Source organism: Sinocyclocheilus rhinocerous, unplaced genomic scaffold (assembly GCF_001515625.1).
Source record: "Sinocyclocheilus rhinocerous isolate Xijiao unplaced genomic scaffold, SAMN03320098_v1.1 scaffold404, whole genome shotgun sequence".
Classification (NCBI taxonomy): Eukaryota; Metazoa; Chordata; class Actinopteri; order Cypriniformes; family Cyprinidae; genus Sinocyclocheilus; species Sinocyclocheilus rhinocerous.
In genome coordinates, this window is record NW_015628680.1 from 113448 (window position 1) to 133367 (window position 19920).

A 19920-nucleotide genomic window follows, 5' to 3' on the forward strand; every position below is an offset into this window, starting at 1 on the left:
TAACGAGGTGCACACACTACAAAACATTCAAGAGGCATTCCCGACCATCAGCGAAAATTAAATCTCACATAAATTCTCGAGAGAAATTACAGCGATTATAGGCCATTTCTTCAAGCACGGACGATCAACTGGCCCTTCAATTGGTCTGTGCAGTTATTTTATCAGAAAGAAAGAAGAAACCACGAAAAAAGAGAATATGGCAGAAACAATGGCTTGGAAGACGTGGACAACAAGGACTGTCAGTACTGCAGAAACAGGTTGAGGTAATTAAACGGTGATTTGTTTTTCAGAGTTTGCAAAGCCAAAAAATCCTACCCAGTTTAGAATGGGTTCAGCAGTCTTTTATATCTTCAGTCAATTTGGGCCTTGACTGCACAATGGAGTACACTCATATATGTTAGATTTTCTTAACCCAAGTCTTAAAAACCATTCATTTTGAAACTTAAGCTTAATGCTGTCAAAATGTAATTTTTCATGTAACATTGTGTTTTCAAAATAGCCAAGATCAGATTTAGAGACACTACAACATCTTCACATGCTTTAAAAGACAGTGGCTAATTACACCAAATGTAAAAAAGGTAGATGCTGTTTACTGTACATTGAGTGTAAATGGTGACCGGTATTGTTTATATCAAGTATAAATAGAAATACTAGATATTTGGATTTAAATGTTGCTCCCGGAGTAAACTGGCACTTTGCATTCAGCTGACACTTTTTTACTTTTAAAGAGGAATGTCTGAAGAACAAATAATGTTTTAGTAACTAGTAATGTAGCTTGTTTCCCTCTATCTAAACAATTGGATAGAACACACCTGTCCCAGTGCCATATATATTATTTTTCCAAAGTTTACATGCCTTTACCTCAAGAAGCATTAAAGATATCTTAATGTCTTTTTAAAGTCTTTTGTAATCTTCATTTTAAGGCCCTGTCTGGTTCAATCTCTGGAATATGGGGAGCCCATAAAAAAAAATAAAAAAAAATGTGGGTGACTTTGCAAACAACTGATACTTACTGTATTTAAAGAACAATGTCTGAAGAACAAATAATATTGAAATAAGAAATATATTTTGTTTCCCTCTATCAAAACAAATGCATAGAACAGTGTTTTCCAACTGGGGTGCCGTCTGGTGAGTAATGTGTAAAAAAAAAAACTGTGATCTGTACAGACCAAGCTCAAAAAAAGTTTATCGTTTGCATGTTTCTAAGTCTTACCATTCAAGCAATTTTAAACCATTCAAGAAGAGGTGAAAGAGAACTCAGTCCGGCACTCGCACACTGATTTCTGCACACACAGAAATCAGTTCTCTTTCATGTCTCCTTGCACTTGAATGGACACATATGCACAACATTATCTAAAAATACCCATTTTATGGCGTTAAAAATTGGACAAAACCGTGCAAGCGAATGACAGCTGCGCACGCGTTTTTGATGTGCATTTATAATAACAAAAATGGGTGTCGAATACGTGTGTTTAGAGTCGGACAAAACGCACATTATGAACATGTAAACAGGTAAACCAAATAGGCAGTGCACACATCTGTTTGAAGTGTCCAAACAGGTGAAAAGAACGTGCTCTTTCCTTAGTGTTCTCAGAATTGCACGTCCAAAGTGTGTGCTCCCTTTTTAGGGCTTGAGTCTGTCATGATTTTGTCCACTATATGGGGTTTAGGACTCTTGATTTATCATTAAACCCAACCAAAACAACATGGAATTATCGAGGACAAATTTGACAAAGGATAATAATTGTTGAGTTATTATAATCCAGTATAATTTAGTTTAACTAAATTAGAATTACAATCAGTTGAATTAGATTATATTAAATGAAATTAAAAAATTAGAATCAGTAGAATTTAGTTCACTGTAAGATTGTTTTTTTTTACTCAAGTACAGGATTTGTGAAATTTGTCCAGGACTGCTGAAATTTAGCTGAAGTTCAGTTTGGGATGACAAAAGACAACATTGTTTGTTGTTGTTTTTACAGTTTCGTTTGTTTTGTCAGCCAGACCCTACTAATGTTAATGTTTAAAAAATATTTGTAAAACATAAAAAAAAAAAAATTCAGCTGCTTCTTTGTTTTGTTTGTTGGTTTACAAGACCAGTTTGTCAGTAAGGCAGAAGACACATTTCTCACATTTCTATAAAGAGACTTTAAGAGAGTGGTCCTAAATTCAACTAAAACTAAAGGATAATGTCAAATATGCGTAGTGCCCTAGACATTAGCGGTTTAAATCCAAATTGAAGCACCAGGGGATCAGTGCTTGACCTGGTTCTAACATCTCTACCCTCTGACAAAGCACTTAAACTGCATTAGTCCAGGGGTGAATCAAAGTGATAGCCCTGTATTCTCTTCTTTTATATTATGGAATTAATTATTAAGCATTAGCTGCTATGTAATGGTATTAAAGTAATTGTATTAAATTGTATTTAAATTATTTTTGTAGTTTTCCCGTTATAGATGATATTATATCAAATGCTATGATGCTTTCTTATTTGAATGACTTGCATTTGATTTAACACTTGATGTCTGTATTGTAAAGTAAATTAATTTTATGAAAGCAATACGAACATTATTGTTTAATTTCCCATGGCGGTGTACTGGTAATATGGTTTTCTACTTAAAAAGAAATAAAGAGAAATGAGGAAAGTTTAGATTTTTTTTTCTCGTTTTATTTGAGAAATGAAAAAACAAAAATTAAGTTAAATTTTTTCTTTTTCTTTTTTCATGGGTAAACATTAGATTCTGCTTTAAAGGGGTGGTTCACTGGGTTTTTTCTAGGCTTGATTGTGTTTATGGGGTGCAGTCTAATATTTGTTAATGCTTTGTTTGGTTAAACTTTATTTCGATAGTCCACTTTAGACATTCTATTAACTATAAGTAACTTTGTAACTATATGTCAACTACATGTCAACTAATTCTCATTAATTTGCAACTACATGTCTACTAACTCTCAGAGTAGACTGTTAGGGTAGGTTAAGGGTTAGTAGAATGTTGACAAAGAAAGTGTTAGAAGATAGTCTTAAGTGTTAAGCAGACAGTCTACTAATACTCTAATGACTGCTAGTTGACATGTAGTTAAAGTTATTACTGTTAGAAGAATGTCTAAAGTGGACCCCCTCCCACAGAAATTGGCGATGGGCTCTGATTGGTTAGCTAGCCCAGTGTGTTGTGATTGGCTAAACCGCCTCTAGTGCCCATCTAAATGTCCCGCCCCTCACCTCAGCGGCATGTGCTCCGGTTGTATTGTAAACAACGGCGTCCTTAATATCGCTTGTCAGTTTGAGCCCGATTGAGAAGCATAGGTTATTATTGAAGAGGATCGTGCAGAACCTGTGCAAGCACGGCTTTTAATGGTAGGCTTATGATTTTTGTTTGTTGCTGAAACTGCCAGAATTTTAAAAGACGATATCACCGTTTGCATTGAACTTTCAGCTTCGTAACGTTGCAGATATTGTTTATGCTCAAACAGCAACATTACACACTAACTAACATTAAAAAAATGAAATCGCAATGAACCACCCCTTTAATATTTGTTTTTGGTCATATGAGTTATACATTAGAAACTGTAAATATCTGCTTTATTTTGTGTACACCCACAACAACAAAACGTGACAAATTGCTTTTGTAAAATAAACAAACACGCTTCAAACATGAACTGAAACTCAGTGAATACTTGACACAGACATGAGAAAAATGTGAGTACTAATGTGTGTACTTCTAAATTAAACAATCGAAAACAAATATTTTCTGTTTATTTAATTCGTAAATAATAATAATATAATAAAAACCGAGAGGTAGGATATAGTCGTTCCGTCTGAGCTCATTAATTGTAATGAGGTCACACCCACGAGCAGCGCAGCCTATTCTTACTCTTATTATTCTTATAAATGATGTAAGTGATTAAAATATTTAGTGAAATGTTTATAGAAGGGTGTGTAGAATAATGTCACCTCATTGTACCCAGTTTTTGAAAATACTTATTATTGCGTTCAAAGAGCGAATCTTTCACTGATTGTTAACAGTGTAAGTCACTCCCATAATTCGCACAAAGCGTCATTAGGCGAAGGAGAAAGGTGGATAAAACCAAGAGATGGTTGTTAATAAGTATCACTCAGTTCTATAAACATTTGATTTGACTAAATATTTTAATCACTTACATGCGAACTTGGGTTAGCCATTTGACTATCCATCAAAAACACAAGTCAAACTAAATCCTTGTAAATTTAGACAACGAAAAAAACACTTGAAATAAAGTTACTGAACTGGCAACATTAACCTATAATAACACATTGTAGATGTTGGCATCAGCTTATCATAATCATTGTTTTACACATTAATGAGGGACAAAAAAGACACTGACTATTTAGAATGAACCAACTAAGGAGATAGCACATTAAGATTTGTTAACGATCATGTTAAAAGCTATATATTAATGGAATTTATAAAGAAAGAAAAATTACTTTACTGTTTGCCATTATCCAATTCCAAGTCCTCCCATTCATTTAGTTCGTCCTCGTCAGGAGAAGGCCAACAACCGCCAATCAATAGCCAGTACTTGGACCACTTCTCTTCTCTGTCTACATGGCATCACTAGGTTCTGTCATTCAGAAACATGGCTTTTCATACCACTGCTTATGCTGATGACACTCAACTCTACCTCTCATTCCATCCTGATGATCCGACGAGCTGCTCGCATCTCAGCATGTCTAACAGACATTTCTTGTTGGATGACGAACCATCACCTTCAACTCAACCTGGCTAAGACAGAACTGCTTGTGGTTTCAACAAACCCATCACTTTATCAAAATTTCACCATCCAGTTAGGCTCATCTTCTTGTTGGATGACCGACCATCACCTTCAACTCGACCTTGCCAAGACAGAACTGCTTGTGATTCCATCAAACCAATCGTTTCATCACAATTTCACCATCCAGTTAGGCTCATCAACCATAACTCCTTCAAAAACAGCCAGAAACCTTGGAGTTGTGATTGATGATAAGCTGAATAAGTAGGCCTATAATCACTAAAAAGTGTCACTCATTTCAGTTTATCGCTATCTCCAAAAGTTCCGTTATAATCAATGAAGCTCTACACTGCACAGTGAATTTCTTATTTAAATCATGTTACACTTTTTTGTTTGTTATAGTGAGAGACTCCCGAGTGTGCAGCACTGAACAAAACTGGCGTTTTGTGTGGTGAATGGATTCTAACATAAACACCTCTGCTTAGCCATTGCGTTCAAGAAATCAACAGAAATGTCAGTGATTGACCAATGCTACAAAAACACGCTGAAAATAGAAACCTTTACAGCTCTCCAGAGTTCACAAATACACACTGGAGCATCTGGAAAATATGTTTCGTCAGTATATCCTATTTCTGCAGCTTCAACTGAGGTGCTCTTGCTTTCATTTCGTTCCCTCTAGCACTCCCGTAGAACTGGCCCTGGATACATTTAAATGCAAAGAAATATGTAATGAGTATTTCATACATGTTTTTAGCCGTGAACAATTATCAAGATCATAATAATACCTAAGCCAAAGGTTTTCATTAAGCAATAGGTCAGTACCGCGAGAGGGTGCTTAGGGCATCTGTATAGAGACGTTAAAAAAAAAAGCTACAAACTATATTTAGCATTTATATACATTAAAAAACAAGCTTTATATAATTTTTTATTATTTTTAATGAAATACAAATTTTGAATAATGAACATTAGTTTGTGTCTGCTTATTCTATTCATCAGTTTTTTAACCATTAAGGAAAAACCGCATTTTCCATATTTTATTTCTGGGTTAAAAAATGAAAAATGAATGGACGCAAAAGTACACAGACCCTTCTGTATCTGATTTTGTATCTGAATATTTCAATAACTTACTTTTTGAGAGGACTTCATTTATTTATTGTCCAGTGCCTTATTTATAAGTTTACAAATAAAGTTTAATAATAATAATTATTATTTATTTACTTACTCCATTCATTCATTCAGTAATTACATACAAAATACACCACAAATAAGCCAGGGGTAAAATCCAAAGGTTTGCACATAGCCAAACATAACACAGTGCTAATAATAATAATAATAAAGTAAATATAAATTAAATTAAATAAAAATAAAACCAAGATAAATAGAGCTAAAGAAAACATACAAAGAAACATACACAAAATCCCTTCAAATTGTAAATTAGTAAAATAATATGTATATTTGTATACATACAATAAATATATAAAATATATAAAAACACCAAAATGAGGGGAAAGTGTCCCAGTTTTAATACCGTTTTGTCACAATAGACAAAGTTTTAAAATAGATCCTATCCTTTAGAAATTTTTAGAGGACTTATTTGTCCCGTCTACTGTCTGTGACACCACAGTTCAGGGCTTTACAGACAACTGTATTTCATCCTATTTTTCATATTTATAGTTACATTTTGAATGTTAATTGTTCTTCATCTGGTTTCTAGGAGACACTGCCTCCCTTGTTTCCTCAGAAGATGCCACTGGCTTATAAATGTGTCTATGGTTTACTTACTCTTAATCTATCTTTATATTATTTTTCGAGTCATGCTGATTTTTGGGGAAAAAAAAACTTTGAGCCTCTGCAGTAGATGTACATATAGATCTATGTAACAAACAAGTTTAACTGTTGGTTTACTTACTCTTAATCTATCTTTATATTATTTTTCGAGTCATGCTGATTTTTGGGGGAAAAAAAACTTTGAGCCTCTGCAGTAGATGTACATATAGATCTATGTAACAAACAAGTTTAACTGTGATACAGTCTGAACTTTTGTGAACACTGCATAGTGTGATTTGTTAAATTGCAAATTGTTTTGCAGGCTGGTCTTTTTGTACAGGTGAAGCTTGCCGAGATTCGTAAGATTTTTTAAATGCACAATAACTAAACACTGTAGAATTCAAGCTTTTTGCAAAGGCCAGCCACAGGCCAGAAAACCAGTGGTTAAAAGATGTATATAAAAATAAAAATAAAAATTGTTTAATTTAATCTATATTTGATATTAGCTTATTGGGACAACATGACCATGATAAGTATTAACATATAGGATTTTGACTGCACAAAGTCTGGTGCTAAGTGCAGCCTAACAACAGGAAACAAAAAGCAACTTTCATCCTTCAAATCACCAAAAACATCACGGTGAAGATATTCTCAACTTCATTTGGAGGATAGCACCAAAGCCTTGAAAAACTTCATGAGCCTCTGCAGTAGATGTACATATAGATCTATGTAACAAACAAGTTTAACTGTGATACAGTCTGAACTTTTGTGAACACTGCATAGTGTGATTTGTTAAATTGCAAATTGTTTTGCAGGCTGGTCTTTTTGTACAGGTGAAGCTTGCCGAGATTCGTAAGATTTTTGAAATGCACAATAACTAAACACTGTAGAATTCAAGCTTTTTGCAAAGGCCAGCCACAGGCCAGAAAACCAGTGGTTAAAAGATGTATATAAAAATAAAAAAAATAAAAAATTAATTTAATCTATATTTGATATTAGCTTATTGGGACAACATGACCATGATAAGTATTAACATATAGGATTTTGACTGCACAAAGTCTGGTGCTAAGTGCAGCCTAACAACAGGAAACAAAAAGCAACTTTCATCCTTCAAATCACCAAAAACATCACGGTGAAGATATTCTCAACTTCATTTGGAGGATAGCACCAAAGCCTTGAAAAACTTCAGGTATTACCACACATTTGAATGGTGCAAAACAGTTGTCAACTGTAAGGTTTCATGAATATACTAGCCTTTTTTTTTAGGCCTAGAATTTCCTTAACCTCAAAAGTTTGGTAAAAGTTCAGGTGGTAGAAGCTGACATACTGCATGGAGACATGCAATCCTCAACCCAAAACTACTTTAAAACAATTGTGCCAATTCTTACACAAACAGTTTTTAAAATACTGAGAGACTCCGTAATAATGATGCTCAAAGAAAACATTAGTGACCAATTACAGAAGTACAGTTTTATAAAATCTAGCGGCAAAGATTAGTCTCTTTTTTGGGAAACTGACCCTTCTAATGCCGTAATGTCACCACCATGTTGGAACTGTTCTGAACTTAACTGGAACACGGGAAGGTAAAGTCTGCATAACTGCTGTATATTAGGGTAGAAGATCTGCATTTGCACAAAGTTTAAAAAGAGACAAAAATACCCACTTCACCACAAAAATAACTGGTTTTATGGACTTAAAAACACAAGACGTGAAAATGCCACATTTAGAGAGATTTTTAGAGAAACTTACTAAAAGACTTCAGTGCATAAGCACATCTTGGTTGAAGCAGGCAAGTAATGACACTTTGAGAGATGGAATAATTGGCAGGGTGGGGACTAGACACTGCAACATTGTGAGGGCTGGACTCCTCAGTAGGGTGCGGGCTGGACTCATTCAGCTTCTTCCCATCAACCTCAGTGGGCAAATATTCTGACTCCTTGATGGGGAGAGGGCTGGACTCCTCAGCGGGCAGAGGGCTGGACGCAGTCAGCTTCCCATCAACCTCAGCGGGCAAAGCGCCTGACTCCTTGATGGGGAGAGTGCTGGGCTCTGCAACTTGGTGGGGGTTGGACTCAGCAGGCAGAAGGCTAGATTCTCCAACTGAGATAGCACTGGACTCCTTGGCAGGCTGGGGGCTGGACTCTGCAACAGGGTGAGGGCTGGACTCCTCAGCAGGCAGAGAGCTGGACTCCGTGAGCTTCCTATCAACCTCAGCGGGCAGAGAGCTAGATTCCCCAGCTGGGATAGCACTGGACTCCTTGGCAGGCTGGGGGCTGGACTCTGCAACAGGGTGAGAGCTGGACTCCTCAGCAGGCAGAGGGCTGGACTCTGTGAGCTTCCCATCAACCTCAGCGGGCAAAGTGCCTGACTCCTTGATGGGGAGAGTGCTGGGATCTGCAACTGGGTGGGGGTTGGACTCAGCAGGCAGAAGGCTAAATTCTCCAGCTGGGATAGCACTGGACTCCTTGGCAGGCTGGGGGATGGACTCCACAGCATGCAGAGAGCTAGATTCTCCAGCTGGGATAGTGCATAACTCCTTGGTAGGCTGGGGGCTGGACTCTGCAACAGGGTGAGGGATGGACTCCTCAGCAGGCAGAGAGTTTGACTCCTCAGCTGGGATAGCGCTGGACTTATTGGCAGGTAGTGGGCTGGACTCGGTCAGCTTCATCCCATAAACCTCAGTGGGCAGAGTGCTAGGCTTCCCGGCAGGTAGAGCACTGGACTGTGCGACTGGGTGGGGGCTGGACCCCTTGGTGGGCAGAGCACAACTTTTCAGCAGGGTGGGAGCTGGAACTGGTCATGTTTTTCCCATCAACCTCAGTAGGCAGAGCGATGGACTCCTTGGCAGGGTGGGGGGCTGGACCCCTCAACTGGGAGAAGGATGGACTCCTTGGCAGGCAGAGAGCAAGATTCCTCAGCTGGGATAGTGATGAACTCCTTGGCAGGCTGGGGGTTGGACACTGCAACTGGGTGAGGGCTTGACTCCTCAGTGAGCAGAGGACTGGACTCCGCTGGGAGAGCACTGGACTGTCCAACTGGGTGGGGGCTGGACTCCTCAGCTGGGAGAGGGATTGACTCCTTGGAAGGCAAAGGGGTGGACTCAGTGAGCTTCCCATCAACCTCAGCTGGGAGAGCACTGGACTCTGCAACTGGCTGGGGGCTGGACTCCGTAAACTTCCCATCAACCTCAGCGGGCAAAGCGCCTGACTCCTTGATGGGGAGAGTGCTGGGCTCTGCAACTGGGTGGGGGTTGGACTCAGCTGGGAGAGGGATGTACTCTTTGGCAGGCTGGGGGCTGGACTCAGCTGGGAGAGGGATGTACTCTTTGGCAGGCTGGGGGCTGGACTCAGCTGGGAGAGGGATGTACTCTTTGGCAGGCTGGGGGCTGGACTCAGCTGGGAGAGGGATGTACTCTTTGGCAGGCTGGGGGCTGGACTCAGTCAGTTTCCCATTAACCTCAGTGGGCAAAGTGCCTGACTCCTCAAAGGGGAGAGTGGTTGACTCTGCAACTTGGTGGAGGCTGGACTCAGCAAGCAGAGAGCTGGACTCATTGGTGGGCTGGGGGCTGGACAGGGCAGAGGGCAAATTCTTCACATCAATGCCTAAAGAAAACTGGTGCAAAACATGTCAGATAAGCTGCAATTAGCTTTCCTCATGGTCCAGTGTCAATACAAAAGATTACCCTTTTGGATAATTAGACCAGATTCATTCTTCAAAGACAGCAGAACAGCCAAGCTACACTTTGCTACTATTGGCTGGTTTGGAATTTAATTTGCACAGAGAGGGGACAAGGGGCCATCTGGAAAACAAAAGGCATGAACAATAATACACTGGACACAATACTCACACATTCAAAACTTTAGCCAAAATAACGGTTATATGGTTTTGTTTGTTTAATATATATATATATATATATATATATATAAAAAATTAAGACTAACAAAGCTAACAAAGTTTGACTAATTGAAGTGTTAAATGTGGATTTACACTAGGGTTGGACCTATATAGGTTTAGACTTTGTCTTCCTCCCCAATACACAAGGCAGTAAGACCAGAATAGGATTCACAATTTGCTTAATTAAAACTAATGTTAGACTCATGTTTACATTCTGTCCCGAACTACATACACTTAAAGTTTTACATTTTATAAAGCGCTTCATTTAAAATTTGATAATCTCAAATGTGTGACCTGGGCTTAACATGAGGCACATTACCATGTTTAATGCTAAATTTAGATTTGAAACTTAATTTTGGGACACACACACAAAGTAATCCTGCTTCATTAATATAACTACATATTGTGTGAACAAAAAAGACACAATGTTATGACCACACAAAAGCTTCAAACCTTTCTTCTCGAAGCGTACTTGCTCACTACCAGTCTGGTATAAAAGATGCCCAATTGGAGAAGCAAACCCTGAAGACAAAACATAAGATTAAAGAAAGAGAGAAAAACAAAAAACAGACATATTTAAAACACCACATTAAGGTGAAAACATCTTCACCATTGAACACCAATTGGTGACACGAGAACACCAAAAACATAAGGTTTGAAACAACCATCTTGAGTAAAGATTGAAGAATTGACAATCTAATTCTGCTTTCTAAAACAAGCATCGAGTGGTTTGAGGGGTTTTAAAGTAACAGATTTTCATCACCAGGGCCCCTCGTTAAAGTGAAATTAGTGAGAAAGGACCCAATCGTTAACATTCTCATGCAAACATTGGTTGGTTGAGAAATCACGAAATGTTCAGAGATGTCCATTTTATTTGGGTTTTTACAAGTTAAAATTACTTAAACTTGCTTATATTAATCTACCATTATCTACTGGTTCTCCTACAGTATGAAAGGTGGTGGATATGTTGGAGCATTTATCTGCTACAATAACAATTAAGATTAATTAAAATGACAACATTTGAACAGATAAATACAGACAGGGAAAATGTTTTCTTTTAACCATGAACTCATACAACAGCTTTAATATAGCAAGCAACATTGTTTGAGCACACAGCATGATAATGACAGAAAACACAAACACACTCCACAGCAAACAATTCATTTAAAAACAATTTAAAAAAAGAAATATTAACATTGAGCCTTTAGTTTTATATAACATAATATGAGTTTGTATTCTAAATGATACCTTAATGATTTCATTAATTAGTCAACTGGCCTAATTGATGAGTTAACGAGGTACTGACGTAAATGGTTCTCAGTGCGGCATTAAAACTCCTGGTTTGACTGAAGTGTCAAACATGCCTGGATTGAATTGTTTTTTTAGCAGTTAAAATTGTAATAAAACAAGAGAATGAGTTTTATTGAGATTATTATGTTGGTGGTCTTCCATCACCAGTTAGTATGGAATGGTATATTACTGAGTAATGGTGTGAACATTGTGCTTAAACTGTAAACAAACCTTGTATACAGTTTTGATTAACTTATGTCCTTTTTTTTTTTTTTTTAACACTCAGCTCTCCAGTCGATTATGGTTTAGACTCTTCTTAGAGCCCAAGCAAAGGAAAAGGTTGTGTATGTTATCTGAAGTCTTGTTTTTATTCTGCTAGTTTTCATCGCAGGTTTTGAACCTATATGAACTTGATCCTTGTGAATTTGCAATTTGGCTGTTTTTAGGAAGACCTAATGCAGAATGCAAAGTACAGAGCAGGTCTTTGCTTTAAAGCGTATTTCAACGTTCGTGCAACAGGTTAATTGCTTTCTTTCACAGCGGTTTCTGACCCTTTAAAGGCTTGGCAACTCGTGCATTTGTCTTGCGGTGTTTTTATAAACACAAAATGCTGGTGATCCGGTCCACCTGACATGATGTCTGTGATCTGTTATCAGTTTATCCTTATCTAGACCATTAACATCAACACATTTATTTATTTATTTCTAGTTGTGTTCTTTCCATAATGGGTCTCTGGTGACGAGTGTCACCCCTATAAAACTTTACCTTGGCAACAGTAATTAACTATAGTAGACAAATATAGTCTCTCTCTCCCTTATTAAACATTTTTAATACCAAGCAAATCTGTTTGTATCAATCATAGTAACAAGTCATTTCTATGTGGTGGTGAAAATGGTTACCGTAGTAAAATTAAGGACAGCACTTATTTGCTTTTTGGTTTTGTGGCCTACTGTCATGACCTACAATGTGACCTACATTTGGTTATATGTGAATATAAATATTTTTTTTATCTTTTAAAAAAAATTGCACTCTGTTAGGGTGAGGCATCCGATGTCAGCGGTCCGTAGTTCAAAACCAGAAGATCAATAATGATTTTATAAGCATTTCTCGGTATTTTCACTTTTTGTCCGTTCTGTGTCATTTGTTTTGCTGATTACACTAGCTGGAAGATTGTTCCCGCCACGGGATAAAAAATAAAGCTAATTGTGTTTTTTACTTCACAATTCTGACTTTATTTCTCACAATACTGAATTTTTCTTGGCTGTGTCACAGACATGGCTTAAGCTATAGTCTCAGACGGAAATGTAAGTCTGAGCTGTTTCAACTGAAAGAAACATGCACTGATTGATCTTAAAATAAGTCAGTGTCCTTGTTTTGTCTCAAGATGCACACCAGTAATGTTTTTTTCTAAGGCATGTTTATAAAAATTACTTAAATGTCCTAATTGAACTAAGGCCTAATCCTGGTTTAGTCTAAGCCCTGTCTGTGAAACCGGGCCTGTATCTCACAATTCGGAGATTCTGGTCATTTTGAGATTTGTGGGAAATAAAACAATCAGAATTGTGAGGCGCACATATGTTTACATCTCACAATTCTGACTTTTTAAAAATAATTTTCTTTTTCCCAAAAATGCTGGATAATAGCCATTTTTTTAGCTTTATTTATATAGCGCTTTATACTACAGATTATCACATATAAATACACTTTTTGGGGGACTTTTCCCCCCATCTTGTTACACTTGTGGTGTTCCCAGTTCTGAATTGCTTGTAAGTCTCTCATTATTCCATATTATGCCAAATATTGTATTGAGTATTTGTCTTCAGCTTGTTTTCTTTAAGTTTAGCACGGTTTTTGTATTTCTTTTTGGAACTGATTGATCTTAGGCCTCGCTGATCTGAGCTTATGAACAAAATTATCCACAAATAAATGCTGGTTTTTTTCCCACTCAAAAACTGAGGAGCGTAAGCTCAGATCAATGAGGCCTGCGAATCAGTTCCAAAAAGAAATAGAAAACCTGTGCTAATTACAAAAAGAAATTGGTGATAATACAGCATAATGAAAGTCAAGGGTTGTAAGACCACGAGAAAAGCAAAGCATTGCCGCGTTAATGTTGTTAATGTTGCTTGGAATCATCAAATCCAGTAAAACACATTTTAAATAAAGTATTTGGGGTTTACGAGGGGTCTGCCTCCGGCTGCTTGAACGGCGTGGTTTGGTCAGTTTGTGCATCTCATCAGAAGGGGGCACTTCTGTTCACACCACAGAAAACCTGCATTCCTCAGAGAATTCCTCAGCATGCTAAAACAGGTCAACAGATCACTTCTGCAGACGTTTAAGGTTTTGTAACAGCTATTTAGCAGCATACAGTGCACTTATCGCATGTCCAGACTCTCTGGAGAAGCTCGGGGATCATGCTGTCGCTCGTGGCTCAGTTTGTACTAACTTACTAAATGACATCTGTAAATAACACTACCTCAAAATAAAGAACAAGTGTGCGCTTCTATGAGATGTGTGAACTGCATTTAGTCTTTCACTCTCTCGCTCACACTTTTTCATCATCTCCCTCACATTCTCTCACTTCCTAGTTTGCCTAAAAAGGGCATATTATACTGATGTGTGTGTGTGTGTGCGTGTGTGCAATCAAACTAAAAGAGATCAGAGCAGGACAAGAGGTTATATGAGAGAAGGAGGTTGTGAGGATGAGTGGAAATAAGAAAGAAACTGAGAGGAGGGTGTTGAAGATCAAATGAGAATCCTCACATGAACAACAGACAGTTTCTCCACTTCCTGTCAGAGACAGGAAGTCACTGAGTCAGTGTGTGTGTGTGTGTGTGTGTGTGTGTGTACTGGTTTATATATCCTGGTGGGGACTTAAACCTGACTACACACAGACTCATGGGGACTCGTGTCACGGTGGGGACCTAAATTGTGGTCCCCACGGGTACAAAAGCTTATAAATCATACAGAATGAAGTTTTTTGAAAATCTAAAAATGCAGAAAGTTTCCTGTGAGGGGTAGGTTTAGGGGTAGGGTTGGTGTAGGACAATAGAATATACGGTCTGTACAGTAGAAAAACCATTATGCCTATGGAGAGTCCCCACAAGGATAGCTGACCAGACATGTGTGTGTGTGTGTGTGTGTGTGTGTGTGTGTATGTGTGTGTGTATGTGTGTGTTCCCTTTTTAGTGGCATTTGCTAACAGTCAAGCATCTCTGTTATTGCTCGTGTTGTGATGCAGTTTATGATTGGTTGACACTTGAACTTTATCAGTGCAGTTTAATGTGGTGATAAACCGGCCGTGGAGAAGAACGTCGAAATTTTAAAAGTGGTTTCTTCCAAAATTACAAAAGCCAAAGAGGTGATAAAACCCTCGACACTAAGTGCACTGCGAAACATACTATTCTTGTCATGTTTTCTGTAAAAATGTCTAAACAATAGAAGCAAATAACATGAGATGTGAAGTATTGTTTTCTGAAAAAAATTCAAAGGGAAAACCATTAGATTTTTTTGACCCCGTTGGCAGATATTTGTTCTTGTTTTAAGCATAAACTCACTTCATTTTTATACATTTGTCATTTTCAGACTTAATATCTTATTGTCCTGTTCAAGCAAATGTTACATCGTGATTTAAGAATTTTTAGATATTTGTAATGAAAAAAACGAGACAAAAATGCTAGATAAGCATTTTTTTTGCAGTGTATTAAATTATCATTGATTACAATTGTGTCTTGTTGCTTTTACTTCAAGTTCCGCATGCAACACTATTCATAAATTCTTCAAAAAGTAGTAGGTTTTGAAAACATATACGGTTTTGTTTGTTACTGACAAAGCTTTCAAACCTCCTCTGTACAGACTTGACAGATCTGGATCTGTATGTGACATTTCAGATGCTTTGTCATCGTAAAGCACACAGTTGGGCTCAAAGCTCACGATCTTTGCAGAATGGCTATTTTCTTCCCCGTTTGACTGGCAAATGAGTTTCCTCTTAACACACAAGGCTTCTCGGCCACACACTCCACCCAGAAACAAACCCGACATCGACAGCAGAGACTCTTCATTCTGACGCTAGACTGCAGACTTTCTTTTGAACATATAAAGAGAAATTAGCAGGGCTGTGAGGCACAGAAGACAGAAACGGGTTTATAACATTCACACCATTCAGATCAGACTCACCGTGAGCGCTGAGGTTGTTAAGCGTCGTCATATGCTTCTGTCAGCGAGATCTCAACATGTTTTAAAAACAGTGTTTAATATTGGTGAAGGACTACGCTACCCATAATCCCATAGGGAGCCACCAAATGTCTCACAAATGTTTCCATGCACTCTCACTGTACTTACTGTAGATCTATCAGTAATTTGCAATAGACTTACTTCAAATATACTGTTTTTACTCATAACCAGTGACTGTATGTCAGTAGGTTTATTTTGTACTGGTGTTTTTGATTGTTCCAGAATCTTCCTGACACTGTAGAGAGGGTTGCATTATATTTAACTTCTGACAGGAATCAAAATGACGGAAGCACAGTGTATTCAACGGACTGTACTGTAGCAGTTTCAGTAGACAAAAACTGCATAAAACTGCTTTGTGAGCTGTGAAAGCTATCTCGTTTTCACCTGACTGAAGTCTATTGAACTGTTCATCAGCGTTTATCAAAAGCTCTGAATGTTGCACTATTATTTTAGTGGTTTAGCTTTTTGGTAACTGAGGATCCACGCTCACGAATCTCACTCAAAGAGGCCTGTCGCTGATCAGTCGCCTGAGTCTGGATAAAATCACAGATAAGGATCCTCTCTGTGCGCTGGCCTCGAGTGCATCACACACACTCAGCAAAAAGATTGCTCTGTGTGTGTGTGTGTGTGTGTGTGTGTGTGTGTGTGTGTGTGCTCAAAGTTACAAACAAACCTTCTTCTAATAACAATAATAGAATGTTGGTTTAAAGTTATCTGGTCTTTACTAATGTTCTCTAAACGTTAGCACAAAAATGATATTTATATATTGTTCATGCAACGTTTCATTTCTGAAACAGTTTAGTTGGACATTCAGCTAACGTTACTGCTTATTATTTCAGAATGTTCAGAGAACATCAACTCACATACACACTCACACACACACACACACACACACAACTTAAAGGGAATATTAGAAAAACTTTCTTAGAACATATTTTTGTTAGTTGGGTTAAGTAAATAACCAGCCTTTTTGACATATAGGCTATTTACACTAATTATATTAATAAATAATATCTAACGACTATTTACACTTATTGCAAAGAAAATATATAGTGTGAATAGAATCTATTGCTATTTTCACTTAGTGTAAACAGTGTATCCATAAAATACTTTCTATTGTCAATTAGTGTAAACAGCATCTAAAATATGCTCCTTACATTGCAAACAGCCACTGTTTTCTATAAAGGCGTAAAACTATAGCATGCAAACTTTATATAGTGGTAATGGACTAACAAAACCCTAATTTTGAACAATTTACTAAACCAATACCGTACCAATGTTTTTATGGACTCTTGAACTTGCACAAATTATTGCTGTTGAATTCATTTCATAACGCTGTTTCTCGCGGCCACGTAAACGATGCTTTAAAGCTAAAAATTTGGGCTTTGTACTAGAGTTAATGGACTAAAAATATTACTAATTTTAAAGAGCTTTTACTGCACCAGGCTTTTTAAATGACACTAAATTTGCATAGCCATATAAATGACTTGGCTAATGGTTTAAAAAAAAATTTGTAGTATAAAAAAATGCCCAAAATTTGAATTTCGTTAGACCATTACCTCTGTTATAGAGTCCTTAGTTTTAATGCATCCTCTATAAGGGAGCAGGAGCATTTCCGTTGTGCTGCGGCTTGTTTCCGTTGCGATTTCTTTGTGTTGTGGAGATTTTGTTGTGTTGTGCACTACTGGTCCACCATATTTTTGGGTTCCCCAAAGAACCTTCCAGTGAACAGTTCTTTTTAAAACAATCTTGGTGAAAGTTTTTATGGAGCCATCGATGATTTATAACACCACTGCAATACAGTCATTTAGCTTTGTTTTCATGAAAATGTTACCCGTGCGAAAATCATCCTTCAATGTTCTGTAAGCAAAATGTACAGTAAGCGCTAATTTAGTTTTCTTCTGAATCCAAGGCGAAGTTTGACATGTTCCTGACAGGTTTCCCAGTTTTAGTAAATGCTACAATTTTGGTCCCGCCTCATTCTCTCACATGGCGCAATCTGATTGGTTACTCCAGTGGTCATTTCTCTGTGTCGCCTGCTCTGCTCTCATAAGTCAGGCTTGTGTACAGAGAGCCAGACAGTGAGACGATCTCCACAGCATCTTCTCACAGTCACATACAGTAGTGGAATGAAGTTCAGTTGATCTCATTCACGTCGGCTGTCTCTGTACTTCGTCCTGTCATATCATGCAGCTTGCAGATTCACAAACAGGATGTTGTGGTCACGTTCTGCTGTATTCTGCCACCTCCTTTTTTTCTCTATCGCTCTGCAAAAGGCCAAACTCCAGCCTAACTCTGTGCTTTAAGCTTCAACTCGGATTTAACTCAAACTCGCATCAAAATGAACTCTGTCGAAGTGCGCCGTTCTGTCAATCAGAGCACCTTCAGCACACAAGCTCATGTGTGGAGCCAGTTTGACGAGTCAGATGCTTTAAAGCGATAAAGCTGAATCTCTTGTCAATATTTGCCCACCTGCCTGTTGTCTCAATCTGAAACACAAACTGAGAATTTTTGCACAGCTCTATTCCATAAAAGTATGACTTCTGCACAATATTATGTACAGTAGCATCATGCCAGGTTTGTTGTAATGACGCGCGTCGCCAGTTCGAATATGTGGAAGTGTGAATGAGATTTGAGAGCTGCCATTTTAGTGTGTTCCTCATTCAAATCCATCATATGACTTGAGATCATGACTGTATGGTGTTTTTTAATTCTATGAAACACTCCAAACAACTCCTTTCGAGTTTCTCATTGTATATGTGGGCTTGAAACAACATTTGCATAAGTGCAGCTCAAAATAAATCCAAGATCTACCACTAAGATGCGTGTGCACACAACAAAACCCATTATTTGATTACTGACAGTGAGCACCTGATCTGATTTCTTGATTCAGAGTGCATTTAGCGCATGCATTATGTCTTTAGTATTTAACAAGGGATGTTCTCAAAACGTTGTGGCAAGGTTCTCTCAAAGTTATGAACAAACATTCGTGTGGTGACGTTTACAGAACATTTGTTCAAAGTTATCTGGTTTTCAAAACATTTGTACATCGTTCATGAAATGTTTCACTAGGACGCCTGTCTAATTTTTATTATTTGTTTTAAATTTCACTGCATATTTCAGAACATTCAGAGGTCATCCGAAAGTAACATCCCATAATATTTAGAAAATTATCAAATTAAACGTTCCTTCAGTGTTTGCATAGACAAAAACGTTTTATTCGGGTGTTCATCTAACGTTTTTTAAATGTCACTACTTGTTTCAGAACGTTCAGAAGAGAAGCACACATACGTGTGCGAGACGTCTGTTAAAGATCGCTTCATCTGCTGTGTGCAAACATCTGGCAGACGTCTCTAAGATGTCAGTTTTAAATCATAAACATCTTAAAGACATCTTTTAAACGTCTATTAGACATCTGATAGGCAACGTCCTATAGACGTATAGCAGATGCACTCTAAAAAATACCTCTAGCAGATGTAATGCAGACGTGTGTCCGCGATGTGCGTGAGCTGTCAGGGAGGGTTTCCATCATGCTTGCTAAACGTCTACATATTCTGCATGCAAGCTCTGAGACAGTGCGAACAGCGCATCTTCAGCGGGTCTCTGCTGCGGAAGTGGGCCGTGGGCAGGGCGCGCATATAAACTCACGCGGACTTCCTCAAACTCACTTTGCATCGGAGCAGAGACGCACTCAGGTACTTTCGTTCTCTTCTCGCTTTGGTGTCTGTCCGCTCAGCGACGCGAGCAGCTAACTGATGATGTGTTGTATTGCTCCTCAGATCTAAAGCAGCAGTCATGAGCTGGGACAGCTACATCAGCAGCCTGACCAAGAGCGAGTGGGTGGATGATGCGGTCATCCTCGGGTGCACAGCGGGTCAGGAGTCCGTTTGGGCTTCAGCACCGGGCGGCTGGCTGAACCAAGTCACGGTACGACATTTACAGTCATATAAAACTTCGCCCTGCTTTCTTTCTTTAAATTGCGACGTATTTAGCCTT

General features: G+C 38.1%; 2 protein-coding genes and 1 long non-coding RNA gene across 6 annotated transcripts in view; 2 read left to right on the plus strand and 1 right to left on the minus strand.

Moving 5' to 3' along the window:
* Positions 1-8173: 8173 nt before the first annotated feature.
* On the minus strand, positions 8174-11122 carry LOC107737941 (diacylglycerol kinase kappa-like). Of its 4 annotated transcripts, none has more exons than XM_016549588.1 (5): positions 11015-11122; positions 10858-10926; positions 9714-10122; positions 8720-8874; positions 8174-8674 (listed from the first exon to the last, which is right to left on the minus strand). In XM_016549588.1, the coding sequence occupies exons 1-5, from the start codon at positions 11015-11017 to the stop codon at positions 8246-8248; spliced, it is 1065 nt and encodes a 354-aa protein (XP_016405074.1). In that variant the 5' UTR covers positions 11018-11122; the 3' UTR covers positions 8174-8245. The 4 variants fall into 4 exon arrangements, with proteins under 4 accessions (XP_016405074.1, XP_016405075.1, XP_016405073.1 ...); XM_016549589.1 differs by having other exon boundaries at positions 8174-8652; positions 8719-8874; XM_016549587.1 differs by having other exon boundaries at positions 8174-8677; positions 11015-11121.
* Positions 8967-13993, plus strand: LOC107737942 (uncharacterized). The gene is made up of 3 exons (XR_001639844.1): positions 8967-9035; positions 13728-13733; positions 13979-13993. It is a non-coding gene; the product is annotated as an uncharacterized LOC107737942 (long non-coding RNA).
* A 5530-nt stretch (positions 13994-19523) lies between these two features.
* Positions 19524-19920, plus strand: part of pfn1 (profilin 1) — a 3818-nt gene continuing 3421 nt past the window's right edge. The window contains exons 1-2 of the mRNA XM_016549590.1: positions 19524-19619; positions 19704-19851. Coding sequence (XP_016405076.1) covers positions 19720-19851 — 132 coding nt within the window. The 5' untranslated portion in view covers positions 19524-19619; positions 19704-19719. The remainder of the gene's footprint in view (positions 19620-19703; positions 19852-19920) is intronic.

Bases quoted from the DNA above. Each gene is read 5' to 3' on its own strand.
- LOC107737941 (XM_016549586.1), bottom strand. The intron at 10,123-10,857 runs GTTTGAAGCTTT...GTTTTGCACCAG, and splicing joins AGTACGCTTCGAGAAGAAAG to TTTTCTTTAGGCATTGATGT. The intron at 8,875-9,713 runs GCGCTTTGCCCG...TCAAGGAGTCAG, and splicing joins TCTCCCCATCAAGGAGTCAG to GCACTTTGCCCGCTGAGGTT.